A 19,984-nucleotide genomic window follows, 5' to 3' on the forward strand; every position below is an offset into this window, starting at 1 on the left:
CTCTTAACGTCAATATATGCATGAGAAAACACCCTATGCATAAGTAAAACCAAATTTAACGTCAATAGAATTGGGTGGTTTGAAAAGGAACCTAGGTCTTTGAGCAAGAAGATATCAAACTTAGGTTGTTTAAATACACAATTCAAACATGAGATTAATATAGTTTTACTAGGGTGTCTTGTGATTCAAATTGGTCTCATTATTTGCCAAAGCAAAATAGTGATATATGTTCTATGACAAGATGCAAAATGTGAAACTTATAATGACAACAAGTGTGTTAAAGAGATTATTTGGCCTACCAATCCCTGTTAGTTGAAGGCATGTGCTAGGCTTAATGAGGTTTAGAGCTCTAGTTTCTCTACCCACAAATGGAGTCACTAATTCAAGCAAATTTGGACTTCAATATAACCCATAAGGTGAAAAGGCTCGGTTTGTTTGATGGTTCACAAATAGGCTAAAAGGCCTAAAAGGTTCAACTACTCTCTTCTTGATGCCATTTTTTTATAATACATTGTCCTTTCTATGAATTCACCTTTCAACGTAATCATGAAACCCATTCTCCATTGTAAAGGAGACAATGTGTTGGGAATTGTCACCATGACCAACCTCTTAAAAATACCCAAGACCATTGACCCAATAAATTATGGTCACTTTAATGCAACTTTCAAGCAATGCAACTCAATCTTAGTTTGAGTGTAACACCACAAGGTTACGCTTAAGGCAGGTCGTCTATGTTGGAAGTCAATAAAACACATTGTATCAATGACATCTTGCATCACATTAAGATAGCAACATCTCAATTTGAGTACACAACCAAGTTACCAATGATTTCAGCTTGAACCATGCTTAACCATTATGGTGAACAACCCAAAACTTATCTTATGCCACATTGCACACTTGTTCTTGAGCCTTTTCCTCTTCTCTCATCTCATTAACCTGGTTATTCTATACTCCCATCATTCCTACGTCAAGTAGGTTGGAAAGTGTGTATTGTTTTTGTGGTATGCAAAGAGTCGTATAATTGGACCCAAGTTGTTACTAGAAGTGGTAATTGCCATCCACCCTCTTCACGCTTGTCACTATCTTTTCTCCCTAATAAAGGCTTTTTGCTCCTCTCAATTTTCTTGATATCAAAGTTGAGGTACAAATTTAGATTGAGATTGGTTCATCAACCATCAAACAAGCCAATCTCGCTCTCAATGGAAACAAGCCACCACAAAAAACATTTTGGTTGAGAATTGAGTTTAGCGGAAAATGGGAACGATAGAGCACACAATAATAAGCCAAAATACAGTTTGGGACATTGCCATGGCAACATCCAACGTACATTCATCACATGTAATTCTCTATCACCATATATACCATATGCGTGATTTGGCACACATAACCCTATTCCTCCACCTTTCACACATATTATTCACACCCAGTTTGCCATGAATAGCACAATGATCACATTCACTTATATTTGTAATATGCTCCTTGGCTTAAATTCTGAACAATTCATCGGTTGTCAAATCCCGGCTCAAAACCTAGTAGAAGCAGTTATTGGTCTTATTCATATTCAAAAAAATCCTCATAATAGGTGAAACCCAAAATTTGGAGGGTAGAAATTGCTACACATTCTAATTAGAATTAGCAATGACATTTGTTTCTAGGTCAAGAAAATCAAGATACCATACCAATTCGCCTGCTCACAAGATGTTTTGCCCATGTATTTTAAAGTAGCAACCAAACCTCATCATCCCTTTCAAAACCTAATAAGAATCACATCATTGCATCTTATCTGAACTCAGATAATAAACAATAAAACATGAGTATTCAATATATAGAAAATATTTCGCAATAGCTTGAAGATGAAATTCAAGAATTCACTCTTACTGGGAATCGACCATGATTGCAAAACCTATAAGTGGCAAAAACTCACAACAGATGAGCCTAAAAATTTTCCAGGATTGCATTCCTATTGAATTCAAAAACATAACTGCCAAGTTAAAACAATATCAATTCAAAACCATCTCAAAGAATTCATCCATTGAGTTCTAAAACAGTTGCAGACCTTAACCCATGAGCAACCAACCATCTGACCGATTCCTGCTGCATTTCGCTTAGTAATAAATATTCTCTAATAATCTTATAACAAATCCTTTGCTTACACTACCAATTTCATCCACACTTCAATAATATAGGTTTCCAAGGTCATGGTCCCATTTGTATTAGAATTTACTAAACTTCACCTTTAATCTCATCATCATACCTCAATATTATTGTCTCATTGCATAAATGCACATTGCATTCCAACAATCCACAAGCATCTTTTTAAACCATAACTGCTACAACTTCAGGATTCATTTAGGATTAATAAGCTTTCAGATTTTGCATTTTACCTTATAATCATTGCATCATTGCAGACTCAAACCTTGACTCCACAAGCATCATTAAAAATAAGTACTAAAAGTCATGGTCTGTTTTTGATTAATAACACTGTCATCGTCGTCGTTGTAATCATTAACATCTCCATCATACCTTGCACTCACATCTCAGACATGAACTCTCAATCAATACTCTTGGACTCGACACAAGCATCTTCTAAAAATAACCACAAAAAAAGTCATGGTCCCTTTTGGATTAATAATAAGCTTTCACATTTAATACCGCCATCATCATCATGATTTGCACCTTAAATAATTTGCACCATCAGCAGCATTCATACCTTAAAATCATCCCACCATCATGATTCATAACTAAAATCATTCCAACCATCAGCATACCTTAAAAATCAATGCCTCATTTCAGACATGAACTTCTCATACTCTGTTTCCACGACATCGCCTCGTTGTTGCACACCCGCTGAAGGTGTTGAAGAAGAAGGTGGAGGTGGAGGTGGAGGTGGGGGCACACCATAGTAGTCTTGTGAATATTGAGGAATCTCTTGAGAATATTGGGGAATCCCTTGAGAATATTGAGGAATTTCAGGAGAAATTCCATTTGTTAATGTCGGCATCATTCCAGGAACTGGAGGAATATTAGGATTCACATTCATATTCACATTTGTGGGCGGTCCTTGAATAGGACCACCCATATAACCTGATGGTGGTGGTTGATTGCCTATAAAACCTGAGGGATAAGGGTATAAAACACCTTGTTGAGCACCAGGAGGGGGAGGGTTTGCGAAGTAGTTATTACCAGGAGGAGGAGGAGGAGGAGGACCATAGGGATTCGGAGGAGCTTGAGGCATAATACTCCAAGGGGGAGGTGAACTCATCAGATTGCCAGACATCATAGGTGGTGGCTGTTGGTTGCTATGAGGTGAATATCCAATAGTATTATTGTTTTGGAATGGAGTTGCTTGAGGAGGAAGCGGGGGAGGGGGCCTTCCGGCAACTCTAACTGCAAGAACTTTCCCATCTAATCTATACCCATTCATATGAGTAACCGCTTGTGCTGCTGCTCCTGCATCCGAAAATTTAACAAATCCATACCCTTTACTCCACCCCGTGACCCGATCCTTAATCAGCTTGTAATCCTCTATCTTGCCAAACGGCGAGAACAAATTGATAAGACCTTGGTCATCTACAGATAGAGGTAGGTAACCGACATATAAGTTGGCCTCATCTATCTCTTTGCTAGGATGAGGTTGGCTCATAGATCCTAGTCCAGGTCTAAAAGGTGTTATGGCTGAGGAAGATCCTCCTACTGGTGCATTTGGATTGCTTTGATAAGGTGTTTGCCCTTGAGTCACATTCTGTGGGTTAGTTGAGCTTGTGATGGCTTTCTGACCACCACCCACCTCAGCTAAAAAGCTAGCATATTCATCATCCATCTTACTAGCACCTGTGGAATTCTTCACAGGGCAATCTATAGTAGGGTGGCCTCCATCACCACAAATCCTACATGAAACATCACTTTTGAAAGTAGAGTTTTTTGAAGGACACATGTAGTGACGATGGCCAGGTTCACCACAGAGGCGGCATATCTCATTCTCACACATGGTGCCATTGAGAGCAGCAAGTTCTCTCAATTGAGCTTTCTTATGCTCGTTTTGTAACTCATCAACGGGTGACAATAGCTTCTCCACCATGCTCACTGCTTGTTCTAAAGAGGTTGCATTATCTGCTTCCACATAAACATGAAGATCATCATTTTCTCCACAATCGGCCCCAAAATCTTTCTTTTGTTGAGATCTACCTTCCTTGATAGATCCTTTCCCTCTTATCACGATCTTTGCGCCTGTCTCTTTTTGCATTCTCTTTTGAGTATTTCCTCTTGGACCAATAATCAAACCAATAAAATTGTATCCTGGATACTCTTTCATAGGTATATATAGCTTCTTGCTTAGCTTAGGAGGCCTATAATCAGCTGGGGCCTTGAAAGCAGGGTTTTTCTTTATAAGCTCACAAATCAGCTCTTGTCTCTCTCTTGTCAGCTGTTCTCTGGCTCGATACTCTCTCGTGTTAATCCTGATACCCATGTTATCATAGATCGGTTCGGGTGATGGAGACCTCATTCCATCTTCTCTCTCTTCAAGAACTTGTCCAGTTTGAAGCCGTTGGTTTATATCTAAAAGCCTCAAATTCATAGCCTGAACCTCAGGATCAAGATCACCTCCACCAGTGAGATCTTTGAAAAAATCAGGTAACTGAACTTGACCTATGATGGGATTAGACTCTTGAGGAGCCCATCGGGATCTTTTCTTGCCTCCTGACTGACCAGATGATTCTTCTTGCGTCTCGGTGGCTTCATTATCACGAGGCTCCCATCTGCTTCTTCTCTTCTTTTCTGATCCACTTTCAACATATTTTGAACATGCTCTAGGTTCCTCGATTTGAGGGATTGAAGATTCCTCAAGTGAAACTCCACCAATATCACTACTAATCATACCCTTGCAATCGTTGCCAGGATCTCCACAGATACCTCCACCGTTGCTATCCATGGGGTCTCTGCCAAAACCTTCACTGATACCACCATTCATAACCTTGGTATCTTTGCAAAAATCTTCACCAATACAACCACCGATAGCATCTGGACCTTTGCTAGAATCTTTGCCAATCCCACCATTACAGGGAGCAATATCAAAAGCTCCATTAGTAAAAGGTTTCTCACTCTCTACGCAAAAGGCTGGGGTAGATTGAGGTTCAGTTGCCAAACCTGTAACAGATCCATGAAGACCCATCCTATCTATCTGAGAATAGGGATAAGAAACTTCATTTGTCCCACTATTTCCATGCATTTGGTCTTCAGGATTAAACACTCCATTTATCCCCAAATTTCCATGTAATTTTTTTTCAGAACAACCAGAATCGAGTCCACTGCTAGACCCCAGAACTTCATGCGTTTTTCTTTCTAGTGAGCCGGAATCCAACGATCCATTTATCCCCACGTTTTCCTGTAGTTTTCTTTCTGACGAAGAAGAAAGTTTATCGACACAGAAAACCCTCTCAGAGGTCAAACTTCCATCCTTCTCTGCATCAAAAGAGAATTGTTTCCCTTCAATTTGCTGAACGCAGAGATTCATCACAGACTCGCTACTCAAAAGAACGTGCGAAGAAGTACCTGACATATCATCGATCTGTTGTGGCAGAGGAGCTTCTTCCGAAGCTTGGAGGAATCCATAGCCAGCCATGTTCATGGGAACCCTAGAAAGCTTCTGTGAGGAATATACGACAACAGGGAGGTTCTTGAGAGGGAGAGAATGTACATATCACAACACAGAGGGTAGCCCTAAGTGGGTTCTGAGCAGCGAAGGCGGAGGCTTCGTGAATCGATGATGGGTTCGATCAGATCACACACACCAGAGAAACTCCTGTCTGGTCCATTCAAGCTTTTCTGCTTCTTCTTCTTCTTCTTCTTCTGGCTTCTTGTTGCAATACTTTATTTTACCCTATCGTTTCTTCTTTGCAGGTCGGTGTTTTAGAAGAATAAAATAAATATCAATAAATCCTAAAAATAAATACATAAATATATAAATATATATATATTTATCATAGATATCCCTCCCAAAAGCACCTCCTTGTATAAGCTATCCCTCCATATATGAATGAGTCCAATAAGAAGAAGAAGACGATCTATCTCGTCGTGCCGATAAGGTTGAGCCTTGTCGATAACCCCCTAAACCCTTACAGAAGACTTGATGCTAGATCTCGTGTGCTCTCTCCTCCATCCATATATGAGTCAAAGAAGAAGAAGAAGAAGAAGATCTATCTGATTGTGTCGTTCAGGTTGAGAGCCTTGTCGATAACCCTTAAACTCTCTTACATAGAAGAATTGATGCTAGATCTCATGTGCTCTTCTCATATGGTTGTTTCCACTCGAATCATGTCCATAAACACCATTACTACTCACCCACTCGACCCCCCCTTTGTCGCTTGTAATGCCACACAGCTTAGATTATCCTTTTTCGGAAAAAAGATTGGTTAAAATCGTATGTGAATTATCACGCCAGTCGTCTACCAAAAAAAACAATTTGTTTGAATATCTTTCTCGTAGTTTAGTCTATCATGTTAATCTTTTAGGGAAATAGCTTAACAGACAAACGTGATCAGAGAGCATAATAGGATATGTTATTTTATTGGTAAGAGTTGTCCATTACAAAGATAAAGTTTTCGGTATTGGGCCCCCCCTATGAGATAGTGTGGTAGACACACACACACACACACACATGCATCATTTGTTTGACCATCTTCTAGTCTTTCTCTCCACATTCATGTATTGTTTTTTAGCACACTTCATGAGGCTGATGAATCTCTGACAAATAATGTAATTAAGAGATATTAGATTAGGTTGGTTGGTCGTTGCTATTTCCCGCAATAAGGTGAGTTTCTCATAAAGAAGATATGTTGGTGCCAAAGAGATAGAGACATAATAAAGTTACTTATGTTGAAGTCTATATATGTTATAAGCATAAGATTAATGACCCATTCTAAATCGAATTTTGATGGTTTAAGGGTAAGATAATTGGGAAATTAGTTTATCATAGGACTAGGGACAAACCCATAAGAACCTACGACATGTGGGAACATGTCATGGTTTGGAAACTAGGAGCCTTAAGTGTTAGGACATACATACATATAAAGGGGACTAGTGATCCACTTCATGACAACATCTAGAGACGTCGTCAAAATATTCTTAATTTGCATTTGCATATGTTGGCTACAAAAGCTACTTTATTGCCAAAATTTGCTAAAAAAACATTGCCTTGGGCAAGAATGCTATCTGATATGTTTGATCACTTGCAAACCAAGTTATTTGGCTCATGGGATACTAACCATTGGGATGTAGTGTTTGGAAAGCTTGACGGGCACATCAAAGGTTGTCTGTTTAGCTCAAAGCTTCTAAAGCACTAGAAAGAAGTATTGCACCACATAAAATGGAGAGGTAGGAATTCAGAATCAGGGAACTCTTTGCGCCTCAAAAGCTTACACTAGAGTGCTATATTCCCACAGTCACTAGCTGAACAAGAGCCTAGGAAAGCTTATTTTTTTAGCAAAGAAGGGGCTGAAATCAATTGTAGATGTGGTAAATGACCAGGGTTACTTATTGCACTTCAATGACATGACATGTCGTTATAGTCTTGTGCCACATCATCGTGTTATCTGGAATCAAGTCATAGAGTTGGTACTTTCCTTAGTACTTGTGCCACCTCTAGATGGAGATCGCAGGATGCAAGATTGGATGTTACAAAAAGGGAACATTGTTATTCCAATGCATAACATTACAACACATTCAGTGTATATGTTGTTGCAACCCGTCCCATGGTTTCACGGACATGCAAATGCATTATGGAACCTACACAAAACGCAGACTTGGTGGAAAAACAGGCTTACAAGCTTATGGAGCTCTGGTCTTCCTTCCACTTAAGCAATGGGTATTCCTATGGAAATGCCTATTGGTTGTGCTCCCAACTGGGTCGAATATGCAAAAGAGATTGATGGCCACACCTCATTGTGCAAGATGTGGTGGATGATTGGAAACAGTCCCGCACTTATTATGGACTTGCTCATTCACTACAACATTTGTACAAAGACTAAGTGCATCTCTTTATCACAGATTTCATGGCCGAAGGTTTGGTAAACACTTTTGGATATTTGGACAAATTCCGTGCGCCCTATCCAACAATGCCTATTTTCTCCAATGGACACGATTTTGGGCATTGTGGACCATTTAGACAACCCGCAATAATAAGGTCTTTGATCGAAACCAACTGCCTAAAGTTAGCTTCTTTAAACAATCCCTCAAGCAAGCTCTATTTTATTGTCTGCAACTTAGAGACGTCACACTGCAAATTGACAATCTTTACTTTGAGTGCTTTTAAGCTCTTTAGTGTCTAATCGACACTTGTATATTTTTCTTTATTCTTTGTGGGTTTTCACCTCAATTTGAGGTTTCCCACTAGTAATAAAACTGCTACTAAAAGAAAAAGAGACGTTGTCGAAACTATATTAGTGAGCTTAAGTTGTCTTCTTTCATATCTGATCATATAACCATCCAAGGTATAACATAAGGTAATATTCGCTAGTATTGGACACTGTTGGTATTTTATGTTCATCTCTCGTCCTTCGCTCAAGGGGTTCGTAAGTGTGGTTAAGCACCCTTAACCATTCTTTTAATAATCTAAAATTATGTTCGTTGGTTATTGTTAGCATTTGATTCGCAATAATATATTGTTAACAATCTTATTTTGTTGTGAACAATGTTAATTATAGAGAGTAGAAATATGATGATCTCTTTCACTAATTTGGGCATTGATCATTCAAAAATTGCATCGTTGTTGGCATTGACTAAGTTAGGCAATGTTATTGTTTTTAACTAGTGGTTGCAAAAAATGAAGTCGAATATTTAAGGAGAAATATGGTGCCATGGTATAGAGAATATAAAATAATGAAGGACTTGGTAAATTCACAGTTTTTTCTGTATTTTCACAGTTTTTTTTTTGAGTTCAGAAATATGATTACAAATGATAGCTAGATTCCATCCCCCCAAAAAAACTGTGAAAATATGGAAAAAACTGTGAATTTACCAATTTCCTAAAATATATCCCAACTAATACGAGACTCTTAAGGTTTAACTCATGACCACGAGGTTTATGGCATTTTAACCTAATTGAACATATTTTACAATATATGCCACCTCACACATCATCTCCATGCCTCTTCATTTAGAATAGTAGAATTGATTGCTTGGAACTCAAACCCACAAACTTGGTATTGCAAAAGCACATGCTTCACCACTTCCCCTAATAAGGTAAGTTATATTAGAAATGATGCTTTCAATGTCATCTACCAAACAATCTAAAGATAGGAAAAGTAAGCATCATCACATTCCAACCACAAATGCATAAAAATCTAAATACCATAGGAAAGTATATTGGTATGAAACATTACCTAAAGTTCTTGCCATATGAGTCAAAAACAGTTTGTAAACATCATATACCTCTACTTGAATTCTTTTTATGTGAAGAAGGTTACGTTGTAGCATGTAATGTCTTGTCTAGTAATTGAGATTTGCTCTAACAAAATTGAGAACCACTAGTTCACCAAAAATCTAAATTAAAAAATGTACCGATGCTTAAAATTTGCATCCACCAATTAGTTAGTCACATGATTTCAACCATACATCTCATGACAATTGCAATATACTTCTACCTAAGTCAAAATTGTAGGGTTTCGTCCAAAGGGATTCCAAGTTGTGAATTCAACTAATGGAAGGACTCAGGAGTTTTTTTGGGGAAAAAAAGAGATGTAAATTCAAAGCTGTACCTTCACGCGATAGATATAAGCAAATCTATTTTCCAAAGAGTTTCTAGTTTGAACATTTATTGCGGTGCTTTCCTTTACAAATGATGTAAATCACGATTCATGAATATGAGGTGTTTGTTATGTAGTGTGTCCTCAAGCATAAGCATGGTGCCATTGTATATGACCAACAATGGTGAGAAAATAACTAACAATTGGCAATGGTTTGGTCTGGTTTGAGAAGGTCAAAACCGAACCATAAAATTTGTTTGAAACTCGAACTGAACCGAACCGAACCACGAAACCGTTAAACAAATTTCAAACCGTTAAAACCACGGTTTTGTGGTTCGGTGCCGGTTTTAACTTAGGTCAAATTTAAAAATTAAAAATTTATAATATTTTATTTTTTTAAAATTTATGATATTTCATTATTTTAAAAATTTAAAGATGTTCCTAAAATGTGTGAATAAGATCTAAAAATAAAAAGATTGTTTAAAAACAAATTTTTAAAATTTAAAAAATAAAATAAAAAACCGTTAAACTGGTTAAATCGCAATTTTTGACTATTGAAACTGAACCGAGACCGAACCCTTGAAACCGTTAAGCCGCGGTTTCGAGGTTCGGTTCGGTTCAAACCGAGCAGTTGCTGATTGTTAAAAATAACAAAGAATCTTTGTATTACGATTTTTGTATGTTGTGATATAAAGTGAATAGTATTAGAATGAATCCCTTCTTTACGCTTGTGTCAGGATGGCCGAGTGGTCTAAGGCGCCAGACTCAAGTTCTGGTTCTCGAAAGAGAGCGTGGGTTCAAATCCCACTTCTGACACCAAATAGGAGGTTTTTCAAATCTTCATATGTGTTCCTTCATTAAGGAGATGAAATTTTCCAAGTTGTACGTTTATATGGTTTCCTTCAATGTTTTAGATCTGGCATTCTATCTACTTTTTCTACTTCAACACAAATCAAAAGTGTTTACAAGGGATACGAAGATACAATAATTTCAATCTGACTATTTTCACCTAGTTTCTGTCACTCACATTGGTTTCTCATGATGAGAGGACACATTATACAGTTAAATCCACGCTCTCATTTAATTTGTTAAAAAGAGAGTTTGGAATTCAATATGTTGAGCCTTGTGTAGATGACATTAGATCATTATTGTCTCTTTGTCCATGCAAAGTCTGATGATCCTCAGTAGTGAGCCCCACTCAAATAGTGGAAATTCATGGATAAATTGTGCTAGATATAGGCGAGAATGTTATATTTTCCAAACTCGCATCTCCACTAGTGTAGCAAAAGGCAAAAGAGAGAAAAAAACAAAAGAAACATACCCTCTCCGAGGACGTAGCACTTCAAGCAATTGCTTAATCAATAGAGCATGCAAAAACATCCAAATATCTCTGGGATAATAGTTGCTTGGACTGGCATTTTAACAAATTGCAAGTCTCATGAAGAACAATTGCTCGGACTAACACAAACCAATTGATAATGGCTCGGAAATTATCATGATAAGGATATTTAAAACCACATTTCTTTATGATTATGCATATGAACACTAAAAGCTTTGCAAATATGTATATATTCATATGACAAATAAATACAGGCTTCTTCTGCCTGTAACGTTTCTTTTTACATTGTTACTTTCAGTGACTCATCTCCAGCAAGTTTTGTTACGTATGCCAAGTAATAGCAAAATGGAGATAAAAACCCATTTGATTGCTATGTTATACATGCTAATGTGAAATACTTTAATTTTAAAGCATACTTATGGTGTTTTCAAAACCTCGAAAAGCTCTTCTTCCACTTTAAACCCAAGAATCTGCAACATGTCATTAACTCGAACATCGGCTTTACTCACATTCATTGCTTCTAGCCATGAATAAACTGTAAATAGTTTGCCCATGGCAAACAATTCAAGTGCCTCTGGGTTAAAAACAATACCCATTTTCTTGTTCATCTGTCAGAAAAAATAAAATAAAAATTACCACAAATCCTTTCATACTCTACACCCATGCTTTCCTAAGTAAATAGTTTGCAAAATTTAATTAATTTACATAATAAGCAAGCCTATCTGAGCATTAGCATTATTGCTGCTATTCTCAATTGTATGACATCCATATATGTTGCATATATTACAGATGCAAAGATATTCTGTCTATGCAGTGGATCCATATCTATGCCTATGGATTAAAAATTCCAAATAAAACTTATATATATTTTCTATAACACTAAAGCAAGTTCCAAAATGTGATAGGAAAATGGATGCATTTACCTAGTACTAACACTAATAATTCAACATCTTGTGACTCTTGAAAAAGCAAGCAAACATCATTTTGATATTATGCTGCTAAGAATGTCAAATGCTCCATCTTTGCTTTAAGTTATCTATCTGGGTTCTTCCAATCTTCCGTATGTCAGGTTAAATTTTTTTTCGGTATAATCATAAGAAATATATAGAATGTCACAAATACAAGAGGAGAGATTCTCAAGGTGTCCATGACTTTGAAAATAAAAACTGATACGAGGGAAATAGGTATGCATTCGAGAATTTAGAAGAGATTGTCAGAGGAGATAGGGTTAGCAACAGAGACCCTCTTTTAACTTGTCACCATTTTAAAGGCAAAAATTTTATGAGCATGACAAAAGAAATGTATTGAGGATATACTTGGATGATGCACTTGGGATGCATCTAGTATGTAGTTGGAAATTGGGATGTATTAAGTATGAATTTATTGTGAGTTTTGGGACCTTCATGATTAAATTTTAAAATGCAAATAAGAAACAATTGTGCTTTAAGATGTTTTAAGAAAAATCATAAATACACATGTAGGAACACTTGAAATCTTTTTAAGGTAACATAGATTCTTGGAAACAAACCTCATGTGGCACTAACATAGCTGCATACCGAGCGAGTTCCCCCCCTCTCCAATCTAATACAATCGGAAGCCAAGGATATGCACCATCGAGCCTGACAAACCACAACCTTATATCGGGTATCTCTGAAAGTTCACGCATATCATGTGGATCTTCACGCTCGTATTTTATAGTAAATCCAATTGTTTGTTGCAAAAGCTCCTTTGGGTCTTTTGTCAGTTCACTTGTATATGTATTTTCACCTGAAATTCAATGACAAACCCCTGCAATGAGAACCAACACAAGCTTCAATTCCCTAATCATATTTAATCCTCAAAAGAGCTTGTCTTAATTATAATAAAGAGGGACTCAAAGATAGACAAAAATAGCCAAGTTCATTTTAATGCTTTCTCTTACTTATTTGATGGACATAGTCTCTCAAGACTGTGTGGGCAGGAGATAAATCCAATCTTTTGATTATATCGTTGTCAATTATTATCTCGAGACGCCCTTTCGAAGGAGGAAGTGATGGTATTGCATCGAAGCTCACTACACAACAAATCAAAAAATTTAGACATTGCTATGACCAGAATACAAAATGTAGAGAGCAAACATTGGCCAAAATAAAAATATCTCCTGCCTTCAAATACATAGTAAATTATCAAACTTCCTCTAGTCACAAGTGCATAAATAAGTGGAATGGTAACAGGTATCAGAATCATTCAATATCTTTTTTTAGTCGAATGTTTTCTTAAAAGGTGTTCACTCCATAAACCCCTCGTAACATATGTTGTAATGGGGGATAACATTGAACTATAATATACTTCTTTGGTTTCTAGTTCCTACATTGTAGACAATAATATTACTCTTGCTTTTCCTTCATTTCTATGGATCATTAGATGAGTTGATCCTGTGAATCCAGGAAAACCCCAGCTCAAGAAACAAAACAAATATGAGCACAATTCTGATCATGAATAGAAAAAAAATCCAAAATGCCGATGATATATTTGACTATTGATACCAAATAATTTTAAAGAATTTTTATATCAATTGCAGTGTCCTCTTCATTTATGAAATAAAAAAACCTAAACCCTAAACAAATAACCCTAAACAAAAGCAGAGCAACTATATTTTGACTAAGATTGAAAACCCCATGCTTGTTGTCAAATTCCATTAGACTCCCAAACCCCGCTTAAAAAATGAAAGGAAAATGTTGAAAATCTGTTAGGATAATGAACCCAAGTAATTCTAGGATTTTAGCCCTACTAATTGATGATGATGACGATGATATATTAATGTCCACGGCCAAAAGCAGAATCCTTGAGATAAAACCCTGAACCCCTAAATTGCAACCAAAAATAGTCATTCAAAGATTCAAGGAGACAAAACTCCAAAACCTAGTTCCTAAATCATAGGCAAACCAATAACCATTCATTCAAAGAGTTCTTGAGATTAAACCCTAAACCATAATCACAATCAAAAGGAAGTAAAATATACATGGTGACCAATCTATGCTGTTTAGAACGCATGTTTTTGTGGTTCAGTTTTCCAACTACAGATGATACTACACTGACTAAAAATTGATGTCTTACCTTTTGCTAAATAAAATGAAAAGGAACTCCACATCTTAGTACATTAAAGCTATTGAGAAAAACACTGAAAACTGTAGATAAATCATGAATAAAAACAATACACATACACTTACATACCTTCATCATCGTCATCATCAGACAGACTAGAGAATTCTGCTCTCTCATAAGGTTGAGCATGGACAGTAGATACTCGTCCAACAGCAGATGGTAAAACCTTGTGCTTTGTGATCAAATTGAATGATGATAAGACCTTGTGCTTTGAGATCAATTTGAATGATGATAAGACCTTATGTTTTGGGATAAAATTGAATGATGACGACGACGACGACGATGATGAAATAGAAGTGAATAATAAGGTATTGAATGGAACAGGGGAGAAACAGAGCAGAGCCATAACCTCTCCTTCGGTTCTTATCTTCTGTTTCACTACCCTTTATTAATCCACCATAGCTCGAATCTTTTTCATTGTTCTTTTACTCATGGTCATAAACAGAGCATAATTGGCCAAGCCAAAATGTGTGCACCCATGGAAAAGGATTTTGATCATATGCTTCTTACTCCACAAACATTCACATACCAAGAAACACATTCATATGTGCATGTTTCGGAAGCATATTTCGGTAGTGGTGTCCAAGGTTTCGGTCTGTTCTGACAACATATATGTTTCGGACAAATAGTGCCATAACCATCTACACTTCGGTTTCATATTTGATAAGTGTGTGTTTCGAAAGCATACCACCTCAACTGTCCACACATCACAACATATATGTTTCAGACATATGGTGCCATAACCATCTACACTTCGGTTCCATATTTGATAAGTGTGTGTTTCGAAAGCATATCACCTCAGCTCCATTTTGACAACGGTGTTTGTTTTAGACAGATGGACATGGGTTGAATCCCTACATTCCACAATGGCATCTAGTGAAGCAAGAGATATCTATGAAGTAATAGAGAGGTGAGAAAATTAGGTTTTGAACCCAAGACGTAGTGCTTGTAGTGTAACAACTTACCACTAGGGTAAACTTTACTAATGAATCGAATATGCACTGAGAGAAATTCGTGCAAGGATTGGGTTTGGTTGAAGATATGTGGAAAGCATAATCAAATGTGATCAAAGGCAGATCATTGTATCAAAGTGTGATACTTAGACTCTCAAACTTATTTAGGGCAAAGTGTGGATAGTTGGCCACTCTCATTACTTGTGTCAGCCCAAAGTCGCAACTCACATTGTAGTGAGTGTGAGCTACGTCTCATGGAAGCAATGGTTCAGATGACAAACAAAGGGATGGGTTTTAACATAATATATTGATATGTGTGGTTTCCTAGTTCGTGAGGAATATGATTTTGTAATTAGAAGCAACATATATAATATAATGTGTGACGCGTGAGCGTCCCCATTTTTCCCATGCCATGATACATTTTCATTGCAAAAATGCTTCATTCACAAAGGAATCTATTAATGCATCATGAGCCATTGTGTAACCATTTTTTGCTTTTATGTGATTTTTGAACCTATATGATTCTAGGAAGTCAATGTGCGGAAATTTCTTGAACCTGAAGTTTATAGTCAACAACCCTTTTGCATGGCCATAATCTCAATGGGAAGTGATCTTGTCTCAAGTAGGGTATATCTTGCATCCAACCGGAAAACACTTTTTTGCTTTTATGTGACTTTTGGATATTTTTGCTTTCCCCCCATATGATTCTGACATGTTTGCATATTCGCCAAGTAGCACAAAGCACGTAATATGCCAAGTGGCGACCATGTGTGATCCCATGTACATTATATAAGTGGAAGATTTGCTTAGTGTTGAACTACTCTAGTTCAACACCAATTTTCAACACCCTTGCCATCTTGGTTTTCACGTAATACAAATTCTTGTCTTTGAATGTTCGATCTTGACATTAAATGCATAGAATATGTTAAACTTTAAAAAAAACAAAACAAAACAACATCATAGTTTCCATTACCAATCCAATAAGCGTATACAAAGCATATAATGTTACAATCTAGTGGAGGGTAAGACACAAAGAAAAGGTATTCCCCCACTATGTCATAATTGAAACCAAACTCCACCTATGCAGGAAACAAGCATCGAGGGGGTACATATTGCCAAACCATTTTGTCATTTCTCTCCACAAAGACAAACAAATCCTTCACTTGCCTTTAAAGGATTGTTGTTTCAAAAAAATGGTATCTTCATTACCAGTGGAGGAGTCATATTGACCTTTTAAAATTGAAATAAGCTTCAATCAAATTTCTTTCACACAATGAACAAGATTTTGCTTTATTTGTTGAAACACAATTTTGCATCGATCTATCCAAATATTCCACAGAACCACTGATGATATCGTAGCCCATATTGTGGCATCCACATTCAACCGATTTGAGCTTGAATATGGTATGTCCTTCACTTGCCTTCCCCTAGTTTGAAGGGTAAATAATATCTTTCCCCTTTCCTAATTATGCTTATCCACATTTACATCCATCCAAAAGTCATTTCCCCATGTAATCACATTAGGTCCATGCGCAACATACGTTTCCAAACAGAACATGCATCCATATAATTCCATAAGGCATGTTGCATTGATTCCAAATGAAACCTACAAAAAGAGCAAGTTTTGAAATTCCCTCTTCCCTATGCATCCATTCCAAGACTGGGAGTGCATAGTGGATACATAACCATTTAAATGTAATGGTTTTGCGAGGAATCTGCAAAGTCCACAACTATTTCCAAAACGCAAATGCTGAATGCATAGGAATAATATTACTTAACCATACCTTAGTTGCGATCAACATATTTGGATTCCTCCTTCATTGGAATTCCCTACCTAATTTTATAGAGTAGTCAAAGAAAGAAACCATCTTACCATTAACATCTCTCCACCACCATTACGCTGAACCCCACTCTAACTCCACACAAACCCAAATATCCCACAAAGGGTTTACATTTTTAGGATGGGGATCAATAATACATACCGTCCCTGTATTTGCAGCCACCCTAATAGGCTTCAACTCTAGTACATTGAGAAGGTCATCCTCCATAGAGACCCATTGGAAATTTCCCTCCGAAACTATTACATATGCTAAGAATGATTCATTAGATGTATAAGCTCTTGCTCCAATCAAGACATTAAAAGAAGAGAATGCCCCGTACCATGCATGGTTTGAATTAAAAGAAAAAAGCAAAACCCTATTACAAGCGTTACTTATCTATTGGAACATTAACTACCACCTCTTATTGATTTCAAAACTTATTCCTTAACATCCCTAGATGATTGATTAAAGTTCAACCAAGTACCAACATTCGCCGCAAAATGCCTCATCAACTGCCACCCAATTTAATATTGTCCTTCTTCCCAACATATAGAATATGTTAAACATTTTAAAATGGTTGTTCTATAATTTAGATTACATAAAGAATACTTCAAAGCATTTTACAACTATGGAGAGGATGGGGCATGGGGGAACAAATGGGGATGCAAGTGGAGGATCTAGGGATATTATAGTATGATGATGATGGGGGTGGATGAGTGTTATGGGAATAACCATAACTCATCCCATAGTAGTTTTTACCATAGTTTTCTACACACAATGATAAGAGTGTGAGGGTTAATAGAAATTGCAAAGAAGGGAGGATTACTTTTAATCCTATTGATAGAGACGACCCTTAAGGGCCAAGTCTGAACTTACCTAAGGGCATAGGGTCTACTTATAAATATGAGGCCCAACTAACCTCATTGAGGGGTCATTCCACTATTACACACTATAAACTTGTGGTAAACAAACTCTTGTAATGAGTGCGTGCAAGTACCAAGTATGACTTGAAGTCCATAGTAATGATATGGGATGTCGTTCAAGGCTCATGTCCTTCTCAAGCCCTTTACTTGAGGGTGGTTTGGTGGAGAATCAAGAAGTGGAAAAATAGGAGCTAAAAAATGAGGAGCTTGGGGAAGACAAATTAAAGAAAGGAAGAGATTGAACTATTAGGAAAGAGAAGATTATGAGGCCAACATTGCCCGCCCACCTTTTGGCACATATCTAAAGTTGTATTAATTAGAATGGGGTGGTTGTCCTAATGTCACATTCGTGAATGGAAGAAAATGTGATAAAGTCAGGTACCTCAAAGGATAGAATCTAGTGTCATTAAGTTATGGGTTCATATGGAGAAAACTACAAGAATGCATGGATTTATGTTATTTCAGGAGGACAATGAAAATGGCAACAAAAGTTGTATAGTGGCAAAAATAAAGAATACTAATGTCAAGTTTTAGTTAGTTCACCTGAGTTGTAGGTTCAAGTCTCACTTTGGCTAGTAATGTCAAATTTCATAATTGTCAAGCATAAGTTTAAAAAACAACTAAATAAGTCAAGAAAAGCACCATGTATGGAAAAAACATATTTGCGAACTTTAGAAAAGGGAGAAAAACCACTAGCCAATACAATATGAGACTTACACAACATTTTTTGCTTTCTCTTTTAGGGGGAGGGGGACTTCCTATGGGGCAATTAGCTAGGATAGGGTTTGAGGGTTTTTTTTCCTCTTGTTATGGCTTGTGCATTAGGGTTGTGGGGATTAATAGTTCATCGAAATTGTGTCACTTTGGCTAGTAAATGTCAAATTTTATAATTGTCAATCATGAGTTAAAAAACTAACTAAATAAGTCTAGAAAAGAACCATGTATGAACATTCATGTTTGTGAATTTCAGAAAAGGAGAAAATCATCAAAGCCAATACAAGAGGAGGATTACCCAATATTTTGGGTTTAGGGTTAATGTGATATGATTAGTGCTCAATCCCGTTGGATGTCACCAATCTATCTAACACCTCCCCAACCTCTTCCTATAATTGTGGATCTTTATATCTGCATCGTTCTACTGATCTCTATTTATTCTATTATACATATATGTTTCTTATATTAAACATCCAAATTCCGATGTTTGATATACAAACTAGGGGTTTTATTGTGTCCTCCACAAAGGCTCAAGAGAAGGGAAGCCTCTCGTAAGGGTTCTCCTCAAGAAGAAATCCATTCTCTTGTGGAACCCACAAAATCTCTCTTTCTCATGATCGACACAAGGGCAACTCCTCCCCAAGGCTCTCCATGAAAGGGTCCTTGTTCTCTCAAGGAACCCACAAAGTTCCTCTCTCGTGAAGGTGAGATAATTGTTGGCATAAAAGGCCGACTCCTTCCACTTTGTATCCTAGTGTGAACACATCCAAATAGTTAGGGCTTAGTATATAAGCTCTAACCTAAAACTGTAACGACCGCATCTTCTTGTATCTAGAGTCTTGTAGAGAGAGAGAGAGTTATAGAATAACGAGAACCTCCATTAAATCTCTAATCTCTGTCGATTTATTGTTTTCTTCTTGTGTTGCATATCTGTGTTGTTTGCTGTACACATCTACTTGCAAGTCCTCACATTTCCGCGCATCTATTCGAACACATATTTCCCACAACCGGTATCAGAGTGACTTGTTGTTCAACAATGACGAAGCAAAAAATCAAGAAGAAGAAAAAATCAACTGAAAGAAAAGACCAGGTCAGTAAATCTCACTTCTAGTGAACATGGCTTCAACATTTGGAACCGGAGTTGAAATCCGAAAGTTCGATTACAAAAACTTTGCCTTGTGGAAGGAGATGATGTAGGATGTGTTGATCATCAGAAGACGGGTCGAAGCCATTCGACATAGTGAAAAACCTGCTTCGATGACAGACGAAGAATGGAGATCCATAGTGAAAAACCTGCTTCGACATAGCGCGCTCCACCATCCAAATGCATCTGGCCGAAAACGTCTACTTT

At 37.0% G+C, this 19,984-nt stretch overlaps 2 protein-coding genes and 1 non-coding gene across 3 annotated transcripts; 1 reads left to right on the top strand and 2 right to left on the bottom strand.

Moving 5' to 3' along the window:
* Positions 1–2,235: 2,235 nt before the first annotated feature.
* Positions 2,236–5,895, bottom strand: LOC147861487 (uncharacterized). Its single transcript, XM_087322056.1, has 2 exons — positions 5,551–5,895; positions 2,236–5,460 (listed from the first exon to the last, which is right to left on the bottom strand). Exons 1-2 carry the CDS (start codon positions 5,624–5,626, stop codon positions 2,777–2,779), a joined length of 2,760 nt encoding a protein of 919 aa, XP_087178182.1. The 5' UTR covers positions 5,627–5,895; the 3' UTR covers positions 2,236–2,776.
* A 4,577-nt stretch (positions 5,896–10,472) lies between these two features.
* TRNAL-CAA (transfer RNA leucine (anticodon CAA)) lies at positions 10,473–10,556 on the top strand. Its single transcript has one exon. It is a non-coding gene; the product is annotated as a tRNA-Leu (tRNA).
* A 737-nt stretch (positions 10,557–11,293) lies between these two features.
* Positions 11,294–14,762, bottom strand: LOC147861489 (protein CHLORORESPIRATORY REDUCTION 6, chloroplastic-like). The gene is made up of 4 exons (XM_087323110.1): positions 14,293–14,762; positions 13,001–13,132; positions 12,608–12,846; positions 11,294–11,687 (listed from the first exon to the last, which is right to left on the bottom strand). Exons 1-4 carry the CDS (start codon positions 14,567–14,569, stop codon positions 11,496–11,498), a joined length of 840 nt encoding a protein of 279 aa, XP_087179236.1. The 5' UTR covers positions 14,570–14,762; the 3' UTR covers positions 11,294–11,495.
* Between the last annotated feature and the right edge of the window lie 5,222 nt (positions 14,763–19,984).

This window comes from Azolla caroliniana, unplaced genomic scaffold (genome assembly GCF_043228905.1).
Source record: "Azolla caroliniana isolate FFs.n. ecotype wild unplaced genomic scaffold, voAzoCaro1.0.p SCAF_7, whole genome shotgun sequence".
In the NCBI taxonomy this organism is placed as follows: Eukaryota; Viridiplantae; Streptophyta; class Polypodiopsida; order Salviniales; family Salviniaceae; genus Azolla; species Azolla caroliniana.